Below are 24,024 nucleotides of genomic sequence, written 5' to 3' on the forward strand. Positions count from 1 at the left end.
GTACACCCAATATCTCATTTCTTATTTATCTCATTTATTTATTAATTTCCCTACCTCTTTCTCTCTCTTCCTCTTCATCTCTCTTCCTCTCTATCATATTTTATCTCTCTCCCAAAGATCACAACCACTGGAAAAAAATAATAATAAAATAAAAAACAGCCACCCCCACTCAACCACCCCAACCCATCAACCACAACTTGTTCTAATAATTTATATGTACTATAAAACCGAAACTTTTGACCAATATTTTACTTTTTTTAAGAGCTTTCACATTTTTACACATTAGCATTATTATAAAAAAAGGAAAAAAAAAAAAACTATACCTAACCCAATTATAGTTACATTTTATTATTATGATTTAAAAACCAAATATTCTCTTTAACTGTCTTAACCTTAGCAACATTGCCTCCGCTGTATTACAAGGTCTCTCTATGCATGAATATCAAGTCTCCGTTGTACTACAAGGTCTCTCTATGCGTGAATATCAAGTTAAGGTATACTTAAATTTTAAGTTCTTTGTATATTTAATTTTTTTTTCAAGGTTAATTCTTTTGTGTTTTTCCGTCTGGGTATTGAGTTTATGGTTTGCAATTTTTTTTTTAGTTGTTACCTTTGGCTGTAGAGAAAAGCTTAGAAATAGGGTAAGGAAAATTACCCTAAGGTATACTTGAATTCAAAAATTATTTTAGGAAGAGTTTCAAATTCACAAATGTGCAATATGAATAAATACATGTTTTAGTGAAAAATCTGTTACCTATTGAATTTTCTAGGTTTCAGGGATGGAGATTAAACATTGCAATGAATTCTTGTATGGGGGCATATGAATTTAATATTAAGGGAATCAAGTTATTTGCCTTTTTGTTCCTAAAAAAAAAAGTTTTTTGCCTTTTGCACGGTTGTGATTTTTTTTTTTTTTTTTTTTGAGAGAGTTTCAACTTATGACGTTTGTTCCTAATGATAGCTCTTTATCATCGATCAAGACATTAATTAATTTTTGGTATAGGCGGGGATTGAACCCCAAATCAAGGAGAGCATAATAATTAAGAAAACAAGAGAATAGTAAAGAGAGCATAGTAATTCAGAAAACAAAATAATACAAAGCATAGTTGATAAGTTTTTGGTAAAGTTTAAGGGCTAAAATAATATTTTACTTAAAAAAAATTTTATTTTATTTTATTTTAAAAAAATATCAATTTAGAATTTTTTTTAAATTTTTTTTATATGACTTTTTTAATATTTAAAATGTTGATGTGACATTATTTAAATGCTAATTTTTTTTATTAGGAATTAAAATGAGAATGAAACAAAAATATAAGGACCAAAAATCCATCTACTCCTTAAAATAAACCTTTAAAAAAAAAAAAAAATCGAAGTACATTTTTAATTTTTTCTAAACGTAATTTAATTTTAATTATTTTGCTCTTTTAAGCTCTTTTAAAAGCTTAAGCTACGCTATGCTGTACGCGGGGGCGGCGGAGATTGAAAAATATGAAGAGAGAATTACTCCGTCGGCGGCTGGAAAGCTACGGCAACCACCGTTCCTCAACGCTGGATGAAACCGTCGACCACCTCCGTGCAACCTACCGCGACTACAACCGTATCAAGAGACAACCCTTCACAACCTTCGTTCGCAAAACCCTACAATCCCTCCCTCCACAAAACAACAACACCACCACCACCACCAAAAAGAAGAAAAAGCGAAAGAGACTTCTCGAAACGACGTCGTCTGACTCGAACTCCTCGAGTAGTAGTTCCGATGAAGAAGAAGAAGAAGACGACGGCGCGGTGGTCTCCACATCGGAAGACCCTCCGCCGAAATTCGACGTCATGAAATCGAACCTATTAGCGTCGTATATGGAGCTGAGCGAGGCCAAAAAGGTTGATAGCAATAAAGAAGTCGAGGAATACAGGGTTGAGGAGGTGAAGATGGTGGTGAAGAAAGGAGGAGACGGAGACGGAAACGATGGCCCTAGGTTTAGGGATTTGGGAGGAATGGATAGCGTGATTGAGGAGCTGAAGATGGAGGTGATTGTGCCGTTGTACCATCCGCAGTTGCCGCAGTGGTTAGGGGTTAAGCCCATGGGTGGGATTTTGCTGCGCGGGCCACCCGGGTGTGGGAAGACCAAACTGGCTCACGCCATTGCCAATGAGACCGGTGTTCCCTTCTATAAGATTTCCGCTACCGAGATTGTCACTGGTGTGTCCGGTATGTATCGCTCTCTTCATCACCTGCAAGTTTGAATTCTAGCTTCTAATGTGTATAAAATGGAATGATCGTGAATTTCAAATGAGCAATTTTTAGTCTCTGAAGTTTATAGTGATCGTAAATTTTAGGTGATTGTTTGCGTGTAATCCATTACTAATGACCAATTTTAGTCGCTACTGTGTCTAATAGAGTGATGACTAGTTAGTTTTTAGGTCATTTGGTGTCTCTGGTATGCATTCCTAATGAGCGATTTTTGTCGCTGAAATTTAAAGCGGTTTGGTTTTAGTTGCTAAAAACTTAAAAGTAATCGGTTTTAATCATTATCAAATTTAAGGTAATTGATCGCTTTGAGTCCCTAATGTGTCTTATGGAGTGATGACATGTTAGTCTTATGGAGTTGCAAATGAGCAATTTTAGTCGTGAAATTGAAGTGGTCTTTTTAGTTGCAAGCAACTTTAAAGTGATGATGTGTTAGTTTTTTAGTTTAGGGACCAATAGGGTATTTTGCCTAAATTTCTTTCATCATTATTGCTGAAAGTTTGTTTTTAATATTGGAATAACACAAAATGCGACAAATGTATGCTGGAGGATAATCTCAGCGAAATGAATTTGTATTAGTTGAATGAGTTTCATAATTGATGCATATATCTGCTTCTGATTTCGGTATCTATAGAGCTCAATATCTTGTTCATTTTGCAATAAAGGTCTATCATGTGCTGAAACAAATGTTTTGAATCCAAGACTTGTTTACATTGCCAAAACTAAAATGGGTGTGTTTTTATTATTATCGCTAAGTTTAGGTTTCACTTTTGAAGAGTAGTAACCTTAGCAGCTGTGCCTCACTAATGTAGTTATTTTTCCCAGATACTGGGGCATTTTGCCTAGTATGAAATATTTGTTTATGAATTAAGAATTTGAATTAAGGAATGGTTCTGGCCGGTGGGGTTAGTTACCCATAGGTTATAATGGTTAGAGGCGAGTCCAAAGGACTGTTCTTTAGAAAAAGAATCCCTACCTTATCCAATAAAAAATTGATATGTGGTTGGTGCTCCCGCCCTCTAAGAGGCACACCTCCAATTAATAAGGTGATAAGGAGTTTGTGGAAGTTAAAGCCTGTTTTTGTGTTCTACCTCTATTGCTGATCAATCTGGTTTTTAGGGACTGATTCTTGTTAAATGGAGGTTTTCAAATTTAAAGACATGAATATATTGACTATGTCAGCATTCATAAATGATATCTTGTTCCCCACCCCCCTCCCCCCTCCCCCCCCCCCCTCTCTTTCCCCCCTAGTTTTTGATCATATGACCTTATTTCTTATTTTTATCCCCCTCTTCCTGCATTGGGTTCAATTGTTTGATGGAGAAACTACATTTTTCCCCCTTAATAAGTTGGAACTCCTATAATTGTTTCTCATTTAATGAATATTCCAGGTGCATCGGAGGAAAATATTCGAGATCTTTTTTCTAAAGCATACAGGACTGCTCCATCAATTGTATTTATTGACGAAATTGATGCAATTGCTTCTAAAAGAGAAAATCTACAACGAGAGATGGAGCGACGAATTGTGACACAGTTGATGACTTGCATGGATGAATCTCACAGACTTGTACAACCAGCAGATGCTATTTCAAACTCAGAAAGTTCTGATCAGAGACCTGGCCATGTGCTTGTCATTGGAGCGACCAATAGGCCTGATGCTGTTGACCCTGCACTAAGGAGACCTGGGCGATTTGACCGCGAGATTGTCCTAGGTGTTCCTGATGAAAGTGCAAGGGTTAAGATTCTTTCTGTAATTACACGCAATCTTAGACTGGAAGGTTCTTTCAACCTTCTGAAAATAGCTAGGTCTACACCGGGTTTTGTTGGGGCTGATTTGACTGCCCTGGCTAACAAGGCTGGCAACCTAGCCATGAAGAGAATTATTGATGAAAGAAAGTCTGAGCTATCAAAAGACTCTATAAATGAAGAACATACTGAAGAGTGGTGGAGGCAACCATGGTCACCTGAGGAGATGGAAAAGCTTACCATCACAATGGCTGATTTTGAGGTGCTATTGTCTTTCTATTTCCTTTTCTTTTTATATCTAATACACTCTCATTTATTCACCTGCCTATGTTTCCTGGGAAATGAGTTTTGGTCAAGACAATACTGATTTTATATCTGCTTTTACAAATTCTGTTTCATCACACATCACTTTAGTTTAAGTGGGCATTGTTGAACATTTGGACATGATACTGTAGATCGATGTTCTGAATTTCGTTCTGTCCTGGCAGCCGAAATGGCCAGAAAATCTCGTACTGGTATGCAAACTGGAATGATAACCCCCCATATTCCACCTCGGACAAAATTTTAGGCTGTTCCAGTGAGTTTTGGCCAATACTGGCCAAAGTGGAAGATTTGGCCGGAATTGAGTTTTGGGTATTCTTCTCCTTAAACTTAAAACAACACATGATTTCAGAGTATAAGGAAAAGATGAGTAACTTATATGCTTACTTTTTTGATGTTTGTAGAAGGGAAAAAGTGTATTAGATCTGTTGGTGGGGAAAAAGAAAAAGAAAATGGAGAGAGATGAGAAAGGAGAGTCACAGAGGAGGCTATGGTCTGTGAGAGAGAAAAATAGAAAGAAGAAGATGCTAGAAATTTTTTATTGAAAGAAGAGGACTCATGGTTATTAAGGAGTGGTAAAATGGGCTACTGTTTGTTCTCCTATTTCTTTGGGTGGCTTAGGGATAAGGAAGATAAGACCTTTCAATGAAGCTTTGCTTGGGAAGTGGCTTTGGAGATTTGGGATTGAGGAAGATGCCTTTTGGAGGCAAGTGCTAGAGATAAAATATGGATGTGTGTGTGTGTGTGTGTGTGTGTGTGTGTGTGTTGGGGGGGGGGGGGGGGGCGCTGGCATACCAGAGCTGTGATTGGCCCTTATGGTGTTGGTTTATGGAAAAATATCAGTCAGGGATGGCCTTCCTTCTCTCGCCATATTCTGTATGATATTGGTGATGGGTCTAGAGTGAAGTTTTGGCAAGACCGGTGGTGTGGAGAGACATCTCTTGCTGTTAGATATTCGGACTTGTTCAGATTTTGCAGGAGTAAGGATGCCAGTGTGGCTGAGCTTATGATGTCCACCAATGGTGTCCTCTTTTGGGATGTGAGATTCATTAGGGGTGTGCATGCTCGGGATCTAGAGGCTATGTCTGACTTCATGGAAACCATTTATGGTTCTCCTATAAGGGGGCTAGGTGAGGATAAAATGTGTTGGATTCCTAGCAAAGTTAAGGGTTTCTTGGTTAGTGATTATTATAGAATTTTAGCTGGCTCTGCTTTCTATGGGTTTCCTTGGAAAAGTATTTGGAAGCAGAAGATTCCCTCTAGAGTAGCTTTCTTTGTTTGGACTGCTGCCTTAGGGAAATGCTTGAAGATTGATAATTTACGTAAAAGGAAGGTGTGGATTTTGGATTGGTGCTACATGTGTAAGAGAAATGGTGAATCGGTTGACCATCTATTCCTTCATTGTCCTTTTGCTATGGATCTATGGTCTATGGTTTTGGGTCTTTTTGGAGTAACTTGGGTTATGCCGCACACTGTTTTGGGGCTGTTACGGTGTTGGCAAGGCAGCTTTGGTTGTCATCGAAATGGTTATATTTGGTCTATCATTCCTCATTGCTTATTGTGGTGCCTTTGGAGGGAGAGGAATAGTAGATGTTTTGAAGATACTGAGAGATCTATTCTGGACCTCAAGCTTCTCTTTTTTAGAACTTTAAGGGATTGGTTGTTTGCTTTGTAAAATAAATCTTTCCCTTCTTTTATTGATTTCCTAGACTCTTGCAAATTTTGTATTTGATTTCCTTTCCCTTGTTCACTCCCTGTGCACTAGGGTGTTCCTTTTTTGTCAATATATCTTATTACTTATCAAAAAAAAAAAAAAAAGGAGTGGTAAAAGTAAAACTAATCAATACTCCTAGGGAAAGATGATATTCATGTGGGCTGGGGGAGACTTTTACAAGTAAAGTGGGATGTTTCTTGGAAGGTTCATCTTTAATGTAATGGTTTTGTTTTGTTTTTTTTTCAAATGTTGTATTTGCAGCTTAACAATTTGAATATTTAGATTAAATTTTATTATTATTACCTTTTATTCTTATTCTTATTAATATATATATATATATAATTACGGTAATTCTGAAACAGTACGCCGAAATGGGCTGGTACTGAAATTTTCCATTCCAATGAACAAACCAGAATGAGCACCGAAACAGTATTCATAACATTGCTGTAGATATCTTATTGCTGTTTTAGTGGTTTTTATCCACTGACGTGTAAATCTACCTTTTGGTGACCGAGATTGGTGTACTGACAGTTTTGCTTATGGTGAAGGATCTTGCATTTTAGAAAATGTGAATAAAATTCTGCTGGTTTGTTCTTGTTACGTGATTTTCTTAAATGATGTTGTCAATTGCTTTTTATGTGGTGTTTTTCAGGAAGCAGTTAAAATGGTTCAGCCCTCATCAAAAAGGGAAGGATTCTCTATCATTCCTAATGTAAAGTGGGAAGATGTTGGTGGGCTTGACTATTTAAGAAAGGAGTTTGACCGTTATATAGTTAGACGTATAAAATATCCAGAGGACTATGAGGTATTTAGAATTATTGTCTCTTTTCTCATTTTGTGTGCTGTGTGTGTGAGTTTCACTTTGAAAACTGACTTCATTGGAAGTTAAAAACAGAAACGAGTATGAGGGCTCTTCAAAAGAAGAAAAACCTATATCTGTAAATGATATATATGTATACATGTATGTATGGAGTGCTTATCAGAAGAAATTACTGATAGGTTAACTTGGGCTATTCATGATATGGACTGGGTAGGATTTGTTAAAGTGTCCTATTTCCAGGTTAGCTTCACATGCCAAGGATGTCCTTCTATGAACATTAATAGAGCTTGAAATTCTATTTAGATAATGAGACCAACAGAGCTATTTTGTCTCTCATGTTGATTCAAGGTTCCTTGGGCATGGACAATTCATGTTTTTTTTTTTTTTTTGATAGGTAATAAGAGTAATATTAATCATTATTAAAAAAAAAAAAAAAAAATACATGGTGTTCATGATGGTGAACACAAGAAAAAACAACAAACAACATCAAAGAAAAAATAACTAAAGGGACAGTTCTAAGAGTAGAAAGAAACTCTATGATAGAAGAACAATTCAAAGAACCCCAGCACCTAGACCAATCGAAAAGAGTTCGCTGGCATGAAGCCTATAATTGAACCAGTGATTTCTCAGTAGCCTCAAAAGAGTGCTGATTTCTTTCCGTCCAAACAATCCACATCAAACAACCAGGAACTATATTCCAGATGCCCGAATTAAATTTCCCCAACTAGTGGCTCCAACAATACATTAAATTTTCCATAAAACCTGGCATGACCCATTGGATCCCAAAGACCTGAAGCATATGCACCCACAGCGAGTGAGCTACAGGACAATGGAGGAGGTGATGATCAACAGATTCCTCATTACAGTAGCAAATACAACACTGATTCGCCAAAGAGAGATCCCTAAGCATGAGAGACCCCTAGGAAAAAAGAATGTTGCACAAAGGCTGCTAAATTTTGGTCTTTCAACCCACTACACATGCACATATCAAAATGCATATTTCAGAGGATTACTTTAGGATAAAGGAACTTTTTTCTTGGCCAAAAGAAGGGGGAAATTTGGAGATCCACCCTGTATATTGATCAAGTGTACCTTGGACTGTCATGGGCCCCCTTAATTGTGTTTATAGATATTTTGTATTGTTGAAGAGTTATTACTTTATGGTACTTAAATTTGGAGTCCTGCTGCATTTTCTTTATTTATCCAAGGCTTTTCCTAAAATTTCTTGAAAGGTTAGTAGGAGCAGTCTAAATGGCTGATCACATGTCATGAAATAATCTGCATCTTCAGGGATTTGGAGTAGACTTAGAGACAGGATTTTTGCTCTATGGGCCTCCAGGTTGTGGTAAAACACTGATTGCAAAGGCTGTGGCTAATGAGGCGGGGGCCAATTTCATTCACATCAAGGTCAGTCTCTTTGATTTACCCTTTTTGTTACATTTGTATGTGTAATTTTTGATCGTTTTATTGTAATGTTGTTCTGTGCATTGGTACAGTGAGTGTCAAGTTGTGATTTACCTGGACAGGTATCTACGTAGTGTAGTGTCGGTCACGCGCTTTCACGCAAGCATAACTGCTTCAATAACGAGAGAACATAAGAAAAATAAATGTCCTCTTAATTGTTTCTTGCCTGATTTTTGAGTTCAAGTCCTAACTTGGATGTTCATGGTTTTTTAATGGTTAGGGTCCTGAACTTTTGAATAAATATGTTGGAGAAAGTGAGCTGGCAGTTCGGACATTATTCAGTCGTGCAAGGACATGTTCACCATGCATACTTTTCTTTGATGAGGTTTGTGTTCTCTTTTCTTGATAAATGTCTATTATTGCAGTTGAGCAGCTTTGGTTATTTTAAATTTTAGTCTATTTCACTAAGTTTGGGAATGTTGGGACCTTTTCACTCTTTCAGTAGTATTTATGGATTACTATCATTATCTTTTTGTTATTCATGGGCAGCGGCTTTTTTTCTTGCTTATTTATGAGGGAACATAGCTACCTTGTTGGCAATTACTGAACTTGGAAGGAAATCTTCTTGAACATGACTTCTTTTGATCTTTAACAATTCTTAGGGCTTAATCAGTATATTTATGAGTGAACATAGCTACGTTGTCGGCAATAATTGAAGTTGGCAATAATCAGTATATTTGTCTTTTCGTTTCTTGTTCTGTAATCTTTGGTCTGCTTTGTGCTTTTTGTGCATGAGGTAGCTTTTTGAATATACATCTTTCTTACTGATCAAAAAAAAAAAATAATAATTGAAGTTGGTAGGAAATCTTCTAGAACATGACTCTTTTTGATCTTTAACAATTCTTAGGCCCTACTCAGTAAATTTGTTTATAAATTGGTTTTAAAAGAAATCTGGGTAGAGGATTGCATGTTTTCCCCATTTTACTTGAAAAATGTTCAATGCTAAGTTCCTAACATACATGGCATTGTAGGATATATATATGAATGCTTCTGACATGCCTACTAGGAAGGATGAACATGGAAAATCCCATCACGTGGTGGTGTCAGATATGTATTGAACACAGACATGGACTCAGATTGGACACCATTTCATATGAGTCCAAGCTGTATCCGATGAATAATAAATGTTTTTTAAATTTCAAATACTGTTGGAATTATATAAAAAAAATTCAAATATTGTTGGAATTATTAAAAAAAAAAATTCAAATACTGTTGGAATTATAAAAAAAATTTCAAATGTGGTTGAATGTGGTAGGGATTGAGGGATATGGGCCTCAAATAGATAAAAAAAATGAAAATCTCTCATGATATGGTGGTTGACTAAGCTAAGGGAGAAGGTGGCTTTTATTGTAGCCTACCTCCCATAAGAAGCAGCACTGTTATCATTGACTATGTCGTCTTGCTTCTAGACAAGCATGCCATTGGGCCTCACCTCCTACTCAATCTCATATCTTCTCATCCATCACCGACAATGCTGCATTCTACTTTAGGTGATTTCTTGTCGTGTAACAATGTAGAAGAGAAAAAATTACAACAGTAAAGAAGATATTGAAGAACAAAAGATTCAAGCACTCTATCAAATTTACCTACTTATTTCCTATCTCTATTTCCTATCCCTGCTTTTGTGGCTAACCGAATTGCAAAACTTCAGCGGAATTTCTTATGGGGTGGTCTAGGGGATGAACCTAAATTTCACCTGGTTAAATGGGCTACTGTTTATACGCCCTCTTTCTTCAGGTGGCTTGGGAATAAGGAAAGTAAGACTTTTTAACAAACCTTTGCTTGGGAAGTGGCTATAGAGATTTGGGCTTGAAAGGGATGCCCTTCGGAAGCAAGTGATAGAGGTGAAATATGGATGTGTATGGCGTGGTTGATGTACCTGTCCAGTTTCTGGTCATTATGGTGTTTGTTTGTGGAAAAATATTAGTCAAGGATGGCCTTCTTTTTCTCATCATATTCTGTTTGAAATTGGCGATGGGATGAGGGTGAAGTTTTGGCAAGATTGTTTTTTTGATAAGTAAAAAGTTTATTGATATCATAAAAAAGGTGGAACACCCTAGTACACAAGGAGTGTACAAGGGGTCAAACAATCAAGCACAAAAATTACAAGAATCTAAGAAATCAAGAAATGATAAAAAAGATTGGTTCCGCAAAGAAATCAAGTTTTGGCAAGATTGTTGGTGTGGGCAGTCACCTCTTGCTGTCTGCTTTCCTAAATTATTTAGATTTTGCCGAGATAAGGAGGCAAGTGTGGCTGAGCTTATGAAGTTCTCTAATGGGGTCCTTTTTTGGGATGTGACATGTGAGTTTCTTTAGGGGTTTTCATGTTTGGGAATTGGAGGCTGTGTGTACTGTGTTGTATGTGGGTCTGTTTTTTCTTTGTTTTGGGTTGTCCACTTCTCTATTTTGTGTTTTAATTTTTTTTTCTTTGTTTTCTGAGCCCCACGTGACTAACAGTAAAGAGGAAAGCTGAAGTTTCAGCCTTTTATTATTTCTATTGACTTTTAACCTCTTCCGCAATCACTTCCACGTGTATAACACTCTTAATAGTGATATTGGATTGGTGTTATATTTGCAAGTGTAATAGTGAATTGGTTGACCATCTTTTCCTTCATTGTCCAGTTGCTATGGATTTGTGGTCTATGGTTTTGGGTTTATTTGGAGTAAGTTGGGTTATGCCTAAGTCAGCTGTGGGGCTCCTTGCTTGCTAGCAAGGCTGGTTGGGTCGTCATCGAAATGGTTATATATGGATAATTGTTCCCCATTGTTTAATGTGGTGTCTTTGGAGGTGGAGCGAAAGAAATGGTAGGTGTCTTGAAGATTCTGAGAGATCCATTCCTGACCTCAAGTTATTTTTCTTTAGAACTTTTTTGGATTGGTTGTTTGCCTTGCGAAACCAATCATTCTCTTCTATCTTTGGTTTTCTTAATTCTTGTAATTTCTGTATTTGACCCCTATGTGCCTTGTGTCCTTGGGTTTTTTTTTTTTTTTTTTTTTTTTTTTTAATTTTTTAATTTTTATATATATCAATAAATCTTAATACTTATCAAAAAAAAAAAAAAAAGGTTCAAGCTTTCATTTCTAATATCAATGAGAGAGAGAGAGAGAGAGAAGCGTAGGGGAGTAAGTTGGATTTGGGGTTTGACTCCGTCAAAAAACCTACCCACCTTGTCCCATAGTTTACTCCCGGAGGAAGAATTGCACATTTAATGGAGTGGGGGTTTGAGTTATTGAGCTGAAATCCTTGTTTTGAGATCATTATTTGATTGGTCCTGAACTTTTGGAACTGGTTATACGTTTTTAATTTTAGACTCTATGAACTTTCTCTTAGAATGTGATTCTTCCACAATGTAATTCCTTAGGAGCACTTTGTCTGTGTACATAAGTCTCTCAATATCTATAAAAGTTATTATATATTAAAAAATATAAACAAGTTATAAAAATATTGTTTATAAAGGAACATTTGGTGAACTAGTAGTGTGCAGGTTCATGGACGTGCACACATGAAGCACTTTTCCGTAATTTAAGTCCCCATTTGATGATCCCTTCCGACTTTTTGACATTCTCATCTCCCCTCAAGTTTCAGCTGCCTCGGCATTCTCATCTCTCCTCTCAAGTCTCAACTGCCACTACAAATTGCCATTGCAGCACCAAACCACCATGCTCCTTTTCCCCACATATCCACCCTATTGCTGATGCTACCCTCTTTAACCAATAATGCCACTATCTCATTGCCACAAAACCAACCTTGCCAACCTTGTCGCACCCATAGTTTGAACAAAGGCTCATATTATCTGAGCATTTATGCCAATCCCCTTAAAATCTGAAATGTATTTAGAAAATTAAAAGTGGAATTTAGAATAATGAATCAGCTCTGTTGTGTGTATGAGAGAGAGAGAATAACATGAGTTCTAGAGGAGCCCTGTATCGGATCAACTCTCTTGTCTAATGGAATTCAGGAGTAGTTTCTTCAACTGGCACTCTGTCTTCTTCAGCAATCAAGGCATTGAGTCTCTTCAAAGGAAGGTTGAAATTTCAGTTTTACATCTATCTTTACGAACCAGAGCTACAGTGCTCTTTCAATAGATACTATAAAAAAATAACTCATGTTTTCAAAACAAGATAGCGTCACATCATACAAAAGGTTTACAGCAGGAATATACTTCAAAACGGTAACAACAGCATCAATTCTCAATTCCAGAGCTAAATAGAATGGCTTTGTATTCTTCTTAATCAATTTGGTTTTATTGGTCTTTTTTTCCTTTCACCCCTTTGCTCATGTATCTGCTTTATGTCCTTGTTTAATTTTACTTATAAAGAAGATATGTTTGAAGCAAATGCAAGCCAATTGGTGTTCTACATTCAGGCATTAGATAAGAATTATACTAGATTGCTGTAGGGATGTATGTGGAATTTCTGTTTAATAATTAGTGTTTTTCCACATCATACTAGGTTTTCTTTCATGATAAAATCAGATGCATTTAATGGGTAGTAAGTTTGTATTCAAAATAACAATATCTTGCTCCAGAGAACATGGCTTTTCAAAATGGGTGTCTTGATTAGGGTTTCCATTCTTTAATTTATTTTTAAAGTAGTTATTTTGTGGTCTTTAATTTTGCTTTGCCTTTTTTTTTTTTTTTTTTTTTTTTTTTTTTTGAGATTTTGAATTTCTTCCCCCATGACTTGTAGGTGGATGCTTTGGCAACAAAGCGTGGTAAAGAAGGCGGATGGGTTGTTGAGCGGCTACTGAACCAGGTAAAATAATCTCATCAGATAGCCTGAGCAAAATCATACTCTCCTACTTATTATGTTTAGCTGTACCAATTCATATTCTGATGTTGATAAAATCAACCCATTTCCTACAATTGCAGTTACTTATAGAACTAGATGGAGCAGAGCAGCGGCAGGGTGTTTTTGTTATTGGCGCGACAAATAGGTAAAATTAATTGTTTATCCTCTTCAATTTGTTCTGATGATTACTGCCTTACTGATTCCTTTCAGTTGGCATCTCTTTTGGCAGACCTGGGGTGATGGACAGAGCCATCTTACGGCCTGGTAGATTTGGTAAACTTCTTTATGTTCCGTTGCCCAGTCCGGATGAGCGTGGGTTGATCTTAAAAGCTCTTGGGAGAAAGAAGCCTATAGATGCCAGTGTGGATTTGAGTGCTCTTGGTCGAATGGAAGCTTGTGAAAATTTTAGTGGGGCTGATCTTGCTGCACTGGTTTGTTTATGCTCGAATTCATCTGTTTTCATATTATGTTGAAGCTGATATCTTTTGTGTGTGAGTGTGTGTGTATGGGGTGAGGAGGATGAAAGTAGGGGAGCTGGATGGAGTTTCAGATGAAATGTCTAAATTTCTATTATTGACAGATGAATGAAGCTGCAATGGTTGCTCTTGAAGACAAACTGACGTCAACTAAGAGCACCTCAGATGCAGCTCCTTGTACCATAAAATCAACACATTTTGAGCGAGCACTGGGTAAAATCTCACCTTCTGTCTCAGACAAGGTATGACTCTACCACTTCTGCTTGTGTGTGTCTAGCGCAAGGATATCTGAAGCAAAATGATTTTTATTTATTATTATTATTCTCTATATATTTTTAACTCTTAATGTTGCTTCTATTTGGGGAACAGCAAAAACGAGATTACCAGACTTGGTCACAGAGTTTTAAGGCAGCATGAGAAGAATCATTAATCGACTATCTACATGCCATGGCTGAGGATGCGATAGTGACTACCATAGTAAAAATTGAATGTAAAATGAAGCCAGTTTTGATGTCAAAAGTGAATAAACAATTCCTTTCCCATTGTCTTTTTCTCATGTTTTATAAGTGTATCAATGTAAGTTAACCTGCTTTCCCCACGATGGGAATGAATTTTTGTGCTGAATGAGGCTCGAGAAATTTGTTGAGTTAGTAATTTCGAGTCTTAGTTGAGAAACTCGTTGAGCCTTTTAATAGTTAGAATTTATGTTTAGTCTTAGCTCATCTCTTGCTTGAAATTTGCCTTGGAAAAAAAAGAAGAGATCTTCCGAACTAAGATTCTAGATGCTACAAGGCAAAGAGTTTTAGATAATAGACTGAGAACCATTTGAGGCCATCGCAGCCACCATTGGAACCCACAACCACCGCAACTCCATCAGAAACCACAACCACTACAAACCCTAATCCACAATCACCACCAAAATGAAATCAATCCACAACCCAAAACTACAAAAAAAAAAAAACCCATGAAGCAAAATTTGAGAGAGAAGAGATGTAGTTCGATCTAGGGTTGTATAGGCACCACCCACCACCGACAAAACCAACTGGAGCCGAACTGATCTGCTCGCCTCAAACCTCCACCATAGGTGTTAGGCATGATGGTCAGCAGCGATTTTCAAGCACCGAAGTCGGCCGATACGGTTGTTGGTGAAGGTTTTTGGATTTCGATGAACACCAAACCAAACCGATTTGCTTATATATACACAAAACTTGAGATTTCTACCCCCTTCAAGTCAAATCTAAGATTTCCACCCCCACCCACAACACAAAATCCACCATCGTTTCAGCTTTTTATCTTCAAGCCACCCTTGCTTTTCTTGCCATGGTGCCACCCAAGTTAGATCTTCAAGGTATTGTCTTTGCCTCCATCGCCTGGTGGTTGATTAGACTTTGCAAGTGAGTTAATTGATGGTTAGTCCCAAAAATCTTCAGCTTGTTTGGGTTTTAATATTTGGGTTTGTAGTGGGTTTTGAATCTTTTGATCTTATTTGATCTAAGTTTTGATTTGTGGTTTGAATCCTTAAGTTTTCTAGGTTTGATTTTGGTTTTAGATCTCTCTTTTTCTCTGTGTGTGTGATAGACAGGTGGACACTGACCACTGTGCCGAATGGAACCGCCATGATGTTGTCGGAGAACCGTTCCTCAGGCACGGCGATGGCTCGAGTTTTAGGAAACCGAAGGTTCCGGTGCGATGTAGGAACGGCCACAAAAACTGGCTCCACCGCATCGTGTACAACCCTAGTTCGATCTAAACCTTCAGCATCGATTCCTCGCAAACATGGTGGTGGTTGATATGGGTTTTTCACTATGGTGGCAGATTGATCACCTTAATGCCGCCACTGGAAAGAGAGAGAGAGAGAGAGAGGAAACAATGTTGTTGGGCTTTTGTTTTAGTCCTAAGAGAGAGAGTAGATCGACCTCATGTTGTTGGGCTTTTGTTTTTGTTTCATTGAAATGAATGTCTTCTATTAGGTTATTATTCCCTCATGCTTTTGTCTTCAATTGGATTAATGTCTTCTATTGCTGTCCTTTTGCTTTTGCAACATGAAGTTTGTGAGGTGGCACAAACCTGACCAAAATTGGTACAAGCTTAAAATGCTGAAAATTTGTACTCGTGGATAGGAGTGTGTTTTGGAAGAGAGGAGTGTTTGATCTGTTTTGGGTTTTGTTTTTGATAAAAAATGTGTTAAGAGTAATGTCTGATAGGGAGGTGGGTAACAGAATAGTAACAGAGTAAAGCACAGGTGGGTTAAGTGTCAAAAATAAAATCACAGATGGGTAAGTTAAATTTAAGGCAAACCACAGGTGGGTAAAGTGTAATTCTCCTTAATTTTTATTGATCCAAATTAAGATCAATCATAAACACATAGTTCAAACCTAAAATTGTATAATAGCATATCAACTATTGATTCTCGAGGAGGCTCATCTTTTAATTGAGTTGTCCGATTGTACATTGTTGTGAACCCGGATGTATCTTAGAATAAAAGTTGTGTTCATGGAATGGTCTAAATGATGTTTTTACTGTAGAGTGAATGAAATTATGATTTTGACCTTGAATGAGTGTCTGATTGCAAAATAGGATATATACGAACACACACACACACAAATATATTTATATATATATATATATATAGTTTATACAACTTCAAAAATCTTGGTTACATATGTACAAAATAAAGAACTATCAACTATGTGTTTTGAATACAATATTTAAATTAAAACTTCATAAACATAAAAATAAATATAAACTTAAACCTTTATTTTATTTTGTTAAAGTTTTATCCTTAAAAAAAAGTTAGTTTCTCTTCAAACATAAAATGAGAATATATTGGAATTCTTGTACCAATATCTGAATTCATTAGGTTGTTTACACTCAATTTATTTTTTTCTTTTAAAGTATAAATCAATTCAATACTAAGTTTGAGAGGGACAACAAACCTCTAGAGTATTTAAATTTTAAACAAATTTGAGTTCTTAAGAACATTCAAACCTACTTTGTTTTGTTATAATTTTTATTTGAGGGTTTGTTGATTGTGATTTTGAGCAGGCCACAAGAACCAAACAGCCCCTCAATTCATCCAATGTATTTACACATATGACTTCTTTAAGTAGTTTCTTAATTCTTTGAACTCTACCATTTTCTTATTATTTTTATTGATTGTGATTTATATATAATATTGATAAAAATAACTAAAAATCTCACATAAAAAATAATAATAAACACTAAAGTACTTAATCAATTTCTCATCCTAAAAAAGAATAAAAAATAACTGATTAGTCAATTATCCCAACGTTTGAACAATTTCAACCATGTTCTTTAGTAATTTTGTATGTGGTGAAAGACATAACATTACTGTAATATAATCCATATTGGGGGATAGATTGTTCCTTTATAAAGTATAAACTCTTCGAATTCCACACCTATTTCAGATGGTTAATCAATCTCTCATATGAATTTACACGTGAAGATTACTTCAGATATGTCTTCTATGTTTAATGTATCCAAAATTTTCTTTCATTTGTAAGAACACTCAAAATATGTAATTTATTAATTGTTAACCTCTATTAATTAAATAACCTACATGTAAATGCATTTTGGATTTAATTAATTTATTAAATTCAAACAAGAGCTATATTAAAACTAGTATTTTAGAACTTAAGATAGAAAAATAAAAAGCTTTTATTGATGCTACAAATTCTAAAACATGATTAACATAAATACTAGTAAAAGGATGCCCATACTAGGATGAAGTTGAATTGTCTCTATACATTGAATAATAACACACAAAACTCTAAATTTAAGGCATAAAAGAAATTAAGATTCACAGGATCTACGTGACATGCTTAAATTCTTTTCATTTTTTAATATGAAAATTTTATGTTGTTTTTAAATATATATATATATATATATATATAAAAGTTATTAAATGAATCCTTATATAATAGTTTATTTTGATTACTTAAAAAAAAAAAAAAATCTTAAAGGGTTATGAATATTGAAAATAAATAACTATATGTTTTTAATATAGTTTTTAAACAAAAATTTCATAAACATAAACATAAACATAAACATTTATTATTATTATATTTAATTTTGAACCTATAAACTAATGTTTTTTTTCCTCTAAATATAAACATGAAAGTTTATTGACATTAATAAACCAATATTCGAATTTATTAGTGTGCGCGCCAGAAATGAGACTATTGGGCTTAACCTCACTTGGGCTCACAACTTATTTATAAGGTGGGCTTTAGGATTTCCTACTTTGGGTCGTTCTTGGCACAGAGACTCAAAGTAATATCCTCTCTTCCTTCCTGAATAACTGTTTTTCTCTCTTTTTCTGAACCCCTATTTCTTCCCCAACTTCTCCTATTTATAGCTCTAGGTTAGTGGGGAGATTATGATTACTACCATTGTTAGTGCAATTGAAGGTCCAATACTATTTGTTGTAAGTGGACGTTTAGGTGAGAGTGGAATGCAGTGATTATGGTTTTGGAACTTGGTTCCAACTCAGGTTAATATGCTCGGTAGTGATGTTTCCTGAACTGCCGAGCACCCTATGGTATGTCTAGACAAGACTTCTTTATTTGTTCGGGAAATTTATGCCGAGCATCGATTAGGGGTCGAGGCTCAAAACTTGTAGTTTGTGAAGGTAGTTTCAAGCAGAATTTAAAGTAATGGGGCCGAGCCATTGGGCCTGAACCCAGGGCCCAATTGAGTCTGGGAACCTTGGTGCCGTATATTAGCCCCCCCTTGATTCATACCCGGCTGCTGGGAAGAATTAAGGAACCAACCAAGCCTTTTGGTTTCGAAAGCCCTACGGCTAGGGACTCGTGTGGTTATGGCTCCCTATTAATGCTTTTCTCAAAAGACGCGCTATTCCGGGACGCCAGGTTTAGTTGTCATTATTGCCTGACGGTTTGTGAACCGAAGTGGCGCGCGTGTCGGTTATCTTTGGCATTCGTAGGGTATTTCGTGAATCGGGCCCATTTATTGCTGATTAAATGTCCCCATGCCCTCTTGTGCTCCTATAAATAGTTCTCTTTAGAACATTCTTTCACTTTTTCACCTCTGATTTCTTAAGCATACTCTCTGCCGATCACTCATTTGAGTGCTTACTCACCAGCCCAGAGTTCCTTTCTCCCTTAGAACTCAAAGTAAGTTCTCTTCCCTTTCCTATTCCTTCAACTTCTTTCTACGAGTTCCCTCTCAAAGTATTAAATTTCAAAAATGGGTTACTTTTATCTCCTGGAGGCCCCGGCGGCTTTGGCCACCTTTAGGCAGAAGTTTGATATCCCCGGTGACGTGGAAGTGGCTTACTACCACGAGAGCGAAATCGCTCTCCACCGAGGGCGTGGTACAGCTTTTTTTTCCTTTAATGGAAATTCTAGAGGGTGGGGTCAGGTTCCCCGTGGATCCTCTTTTGATTAACACACTTAGGTACTACGGGCTGTATCCCGACCAGCTTCCTCCCAACTTTTACCGGGTAGTTAGCTGCGTTAGTAGGTTGAATCACACCTTTGATTTACAATTAGATCACCATGACATTAACCACATGTATAGTCTCTGTAGGAACAAAACTTCCAACTATTACTTAAAAACTAGGAATAATCGGGTACGACTGATATCATGCCTACCTGATTCGAATAGGAACTCGGCCGGGGAGTTTGTCCGGGTGCGCGGCAACTGGTTTTCCGGGGAGGTCCCCTGCCCTCTTTCATGGCATGAAGTGGGTTCGTACCAATCTCTGACTTAACCGTTCCCCCTCCCCCTTCTTTTATTTTCTTTTTACTGAAGTAGCTTTTCATTACTGGCTGTTGATATAGCGTTTCATTCTTTTGCAGACGGTAAAGTGTTCGTTCCGGACATTAGAACAATACACGTCAGAGACTTGAATTTTATCCTCCGTTCTGAGATATTCATGCACTGGGACGGACAGCTCCAAGCCTCGCACCTAATCCTCGGAGTAGAACCCGTTTATTCCACCTGGCAGTCCTTTAAACAGGCGCTGTTAGTTGACAGTCCACTTTTTTCATACATAGACGTTCGGTAGGCAAATTTTCTGCCGCCGAAGCTTACGACCGGCGAGGCGAGGGAGTTCGGAAAGTGTTACACCTGCTCGGACGAGCTAGAACCTTTGTGGGACGAGTCTGCGGAACACGTGTCTCAGCGGCTTCAAGAGTTAGCTCACAAGGCTATCCAAGAAGAAGCTCTTGTTCAAGAGCCCACTCAACCCGCTCACCCCGTTGAACCTGAGGCCCCTATTGCGGAAGCCGAGCATCTTGCACTTGAAGCAACCAACTTGTCGGCCACTGATCCCTTTCTCTGCCACCGATCCCCTTCTCGGCGAAGACATGGTGACTAGGAAGATCATGACTATTGATCATTTCGTGCTCAGTGCGCGGCAGGCCACTCAGCCCCCACCCTCTCAGAGTCAAACCCAGGTGCCTCCCCCTCCACCCCCTCCTCAAGCTGGATGAGCCCAGAAAAGGCAGAGGGCTACTGATCAACCGCCCACGGGTATGGGAGATGTAGCCACTCAGACTCCTCCTGGCCAACAGGAGGTATCGTTATTCATGAGTCGCAAACCCAGGTCGGGCCGGGTATTGCGTCCTCTTCCCAAGCCACGCCAGCGTGGAAGCCTAAGTTTTTGCTGGACGGCAAGCCTCTGCCCTCAACTGCCTGTGTGCGGATGTGGGAGAAAGGTGAGGGGGTCGCATTGCTCAGACCCTGGCCACCGGTCTTCTTCTTCCCGATGACGTACATACCTTTGAGGAGGGGTCGGAGGAGTCTGTGGGGCGCCGGTTAGAGTGGCATACTATCGCGGTAACTCTTTATTTGTCAATTACTTACCATTCCTTTCTTTTCGCTTCCGTATTAATTTATGTGTTTGTCAGGCTGCTCAATTGGCTCATATCCTGGTTGGCCGTGCAAAGGATCTTGCCGAGGAGGTTGATCGTGAAAGGGAGGCACGGGAGTCAGCTGCCAAAACGGCGAAGGAAAAACTAAAGGCAGTTGATTTTGCCGAGAAGAAAGCTGCTGCTGCAGAAAAGAATAGAGTGTTGGCAGAGAAGAGGTGCGCGGAGCTCCTGGCTGAGCAGAACGAAACAGACATCAAGCTAGCTGAAGCAATTAGCCTAAACACATCCCAAGCCGAGGAACTCACCGACCTGAGGGCGGCTTTAGAGGCCTGCGAGGAAAAATGGTATAATGAAGGGTTTGTCGATGCCGAGAATTCTGCAGAACCGGTGGTGGACCAAGCTCGAAGGCTGGGTTTTGAGGCTGGGTGGTTTGCCGCCCTGCAAGCTTTGGGTGTTCCCAAGGATTCCCCCCCTAAGAGACCCCGACCAAATTCCCTTTCCGAGCCCCGTTATTGTCGTGTAGGATCCCCTAGTGCCCGTTGAGGAGGAAGAAACAGCAAGCATGAGTGAGCTGGTGGAACAGATCGATGCTCATGCAGAACCAGATGAAATGGAAGCCACCAGCATCCCGAATGCATAAGACCTGCTCGGTGAGGACCTTCATTTTCCCGTGGCCGACCAGCAGCAACCTGAAGCAGCAGATCCGACTAGACCCTCCACCTTACTAAGTTACTTGCTGTTCAGCTCTTTTTATGCTTTTACTTCTTTTTATTGCATTTTTTCTCTCTTTTTTTTATTGGTAAATTTGCCTACGTCACCGGGTTGTGGTGACTGAACAATTTCCTTATTTCGCGGGAATGACCCGTAAATGGTTGTCGAGTTTTGGCGATGAGACACTAATTCTGCTTTTAAATTTTTGAATGACCTTCTATTCATTGTGTGTTTGTTTGGATTATGTCTGTGAGCGCTTCACTTTGACTTTCGGTGCTGTCTTTCTTTATCTATTTTTGTCGTTGCTATTTATTCTGTCGCATGTTTGGCCGGGAGCTGCCTGCACGGTGGGTTAAATCGTGCCCCAATATATCGCGTTTATACAACGTGTATTAGTTTTCCTGACTGTAAATGACATGATGCCTCAAAACCTGGTGCACAGTTCTCCCCTGCTCGACAATTTTGGACGATTCGAGAATGAAATTGCAGACGTTAGTATTTGTAAGGGTGTTAAGGTTTCCATCTGCTCGGAGATTTTGATCGAACCAAGAATGCGGTTTCTATCCTTAGAGTTTTTTTTTTGTTGTAACGATAAGGTTTCCATCTGCTCGGTGATTTTGATCGAACCGAGAATGAGGCTTTTTTTTTTTTTTTTTTTTTTTTTTTTTTTTTTTTGTAACAATAAGGTTTCCACCTGCTCGGCGATTTTGATCGAACCGAAAATGAGGCTTCTGTCCTTAGATTTTTTTTTGTAACGATAAGGTTTCCACCTACTCGGCGATTTTGATCGAACCGAGAATGAGGCATCTATCCTTAGAGTTTTTTTTTTTTTTTTTTTTTTTTTTTTTTTTTTTTTTTTTTTTGTGTGTGTGTAATGATAAGGTTTCCACCTACTCGGCGATTTTGATCGAACCGAGAATGAGGCTTCTGTCCTTAGAGTTTTTTTTTTTTTGTAACGATAAGGTTTCCACCTGCTCGGCGATTTTGATTGAACCAAAAATGAGGCTTCTGTCCTTAGAGTTTTTTTTTTTGGGTACAAAATATGCAATTTACTTAAAGTGCAATGACAGAATCGAAAACAGCTTAGACAAGTAACTTCATCATTAATTTGATTTTAGCGAAGTACAAGATTTCGACTTACGTTCCCGTGTATGGATGGTTACGGATAAAACTTCTTTAGGTTGTGGACATTCCATGGCCGGGGGAGTGGCCTCTCGTCAAGGTCTTCCAGGTAGTAAGCCTCCGCGCCTGCAATGGCGGTAACTCTGTACGGTCCTTCCCACGTTTAAGCTAGCTTCCCTGCAGCTACGTCCCGCATGTTTCCCATGACCTTTCTCAGCACCAAGTCCCCGGCACTGAATTCCCTACCCTTTATATCTCTGTTGTATCTTTGGGCAAGTCTCTGTTGATACTCCGCGAGTCATATGGTTGCTGCCTCTCGGCATTCTTCTAACCAGTTCAAGCGCTCCATCATTAAATCGGCGTTTTGGACGGGGTCAAATCCTGCGACTCGTGCACTGCACAAACTCACTTCGATCGGTATCACGACCTCTGCCCCATATGTCAAGGAGAAAGGGGTCTCACCCGTGGATCTTCTGGGAGTTGTATGGTAAGCCCACAAAACGTTAGGTAGCTCTTCAGCCCACCTCCCTTTTGCCCTGTCCAACCTTCTCTTCAACCCGTTCAAAATCGTCTTGTTCACTGCCTTAGCTTGGCCGTTGCTTTGAGGGTATGCCAGAGTAGAATACTTGTTCTTAATGCCGTGATCGCTGTAAAAGGCCCGGAAACCTTTGCTATCAAACTGTAGCCCATTGTTTGATATCAGTGAGTCCGGCACCCAAAACCTTGTGACTATGTTTTTTCATACAAACTTTTTCACGTCAATATCTCGAATATTGGCCAAGGCCAAGGCCTCAGCTTTCGCCCACTTTGTGAAATAATCAATTGCCACCAATACGAACTGGCGGTTACCTGTTGCTCGGGGAAAAGGGCTGAGGATGTCCAGCCCCCATTGTGCAAACGGCCATGGACTGCTGACGGGGTTTAGACGACTTGTCGGATGGTGGATTAGAGAGGCATGTTTTTGGCATTGTTCACACCTCCGGACATATTTCGCGGCATCCTTCTGCATCTGTGGCCACCAAAACCCCTGGGTCATCGCCTTGTGTGCTAAAGACCGCCCTCCAACATGGCCACCACACACTCCGTCATGCAGCTCGATCAGAAGTTCATTTACCTTCTCGGGATGTAGGCATAAAAGGTACGGGCCTGCGAAAGACCTTCGATACAATTTGCGATATGCTAACAGCCAATACCGGGGAGCCACTCGACGAATCTTTTTAGCCTCTTTTTCATCGTCCGGAACTTTATCCTCGGCTAGGAAATCTATGATCGGGTTCATCTAGCACGGATTGGCTACTGATACCACAGCCACCTCAACCCCGGCTGGGTTACAGTCATCTTTCATATCGATACTTGGCTCCCTTATAAGTTCTATTTTGACGAGTCGAGGAATCTCCTTGGTAGTAGACGAGGCCAATGTGGCCAGCGAGTCGGCGTGCCTGTTTTGTGCCCGACCTACTTGGGCCACCTTCACTGTCCCAAACTTGCTAATGATTTGCTTAGCTGTGCTCAGATAAGCTTTCATCCGAGAGTCCCGAGCTTCAAAGTTTCCTAGGATTTGATAAACAACCAGCCGAGAGTCTGAATAAATCTCCACATCCTTCGCGCCCAGATGCAATACGGCCCTCAATTCGACTAGAAAGGCCTCGTATTCGGCTTCGTTGTTTGAGGCTTTGAATCCTAATCTGAAGGAATGTTCTAGTCGTATACCCTCCGAAGTGGTTATGACAATACCGGCTCCGGCCCCCATAGCA

At 38.7% G+C, this 24,024-nt stretch overlaps 1 protein-coding gene across 2 annotated transcripts; it reads left to right on the plus strand.

Annotated features, from left to right (window-relative positions):
- Positions 1-1,428: 1,428 nt before the first annotated feature.
- LOC126726991 (cell division control protein 48 homolog C-like) lies at positions 1,429-14,294 on the plus strand. 2 transcript variants are annotated; one of them, XM_050432435.1, is made up of 10 exons: positions 1,433-2,206; positions 3,637-4,253; positions 6,679-6,831; positions 8,137-8,253; positions 8,531-8,635; positions 13,000-13,065; positions 13,182-13,246; positions 13,331-13,532; positions 13,682-13,819; positions 13,947-14,294. In XM_050432435.1, exons 1-10 carry the CDS (start codon positions 1,489-1,491, stop codon positions 13,992-13,994), a joined length of 2,229 nt encoding a protein of 742 aa, XP_050288392.1. In that variant the 5' UTR covers positions 1,433-1,488; the 3' UTR covers positions 13,995-14,294. The 2 variants fall into 2 exon arrangements, 1 of the variants encoding a protein (XP_050288392.1); XR_007656111.1 differs by lacking the exon at positions 13,947-14,294 and having other exon boundaries at positions 1,429-2,206; positions 13,312-13,532.
- Positions 14,295-24,024: the final 9,730 nt, after the last annotated feature.

The sequence above is a fragment of the Quercus robur genome, chromosome 5 (assembly GCF_932294415.1).
Source record: "Quercus robur chromosome 5, dhQueRobu3.1, whole genome shotgun sequence".
Lineage (NCBI taxonomy): Eukaryota > Viridiplantae > Streptophyta > Magnoliopsida > Fagales > Fagaceae > Quercus > Quercus robur.

Bases quoted from the DNA above. Each gene is read 5' to 3' on its own strand.
- LOC126726991 (XM_050432435.1), top strand. From the start codon at position 1,489: ATGAAGAGAGAATTACTCCGTCGGCGGCTGGAAAGCTACGGCAACCAC. The intron at 2,207-3,636 runs GTATGTATCGCT...TGAATATTCCAG, and splicing joins GATTGTCACTGGTGTGTCCG to GTGCATCGGAGGAAAATATT. The intron at 8,254-8,530 runs GTCAGTCTCTTT...TTTAATGGTTAG, and splicing joins CCAATTTCATTCACATCAAG to GGTCCTGAACTTTTGAATAA.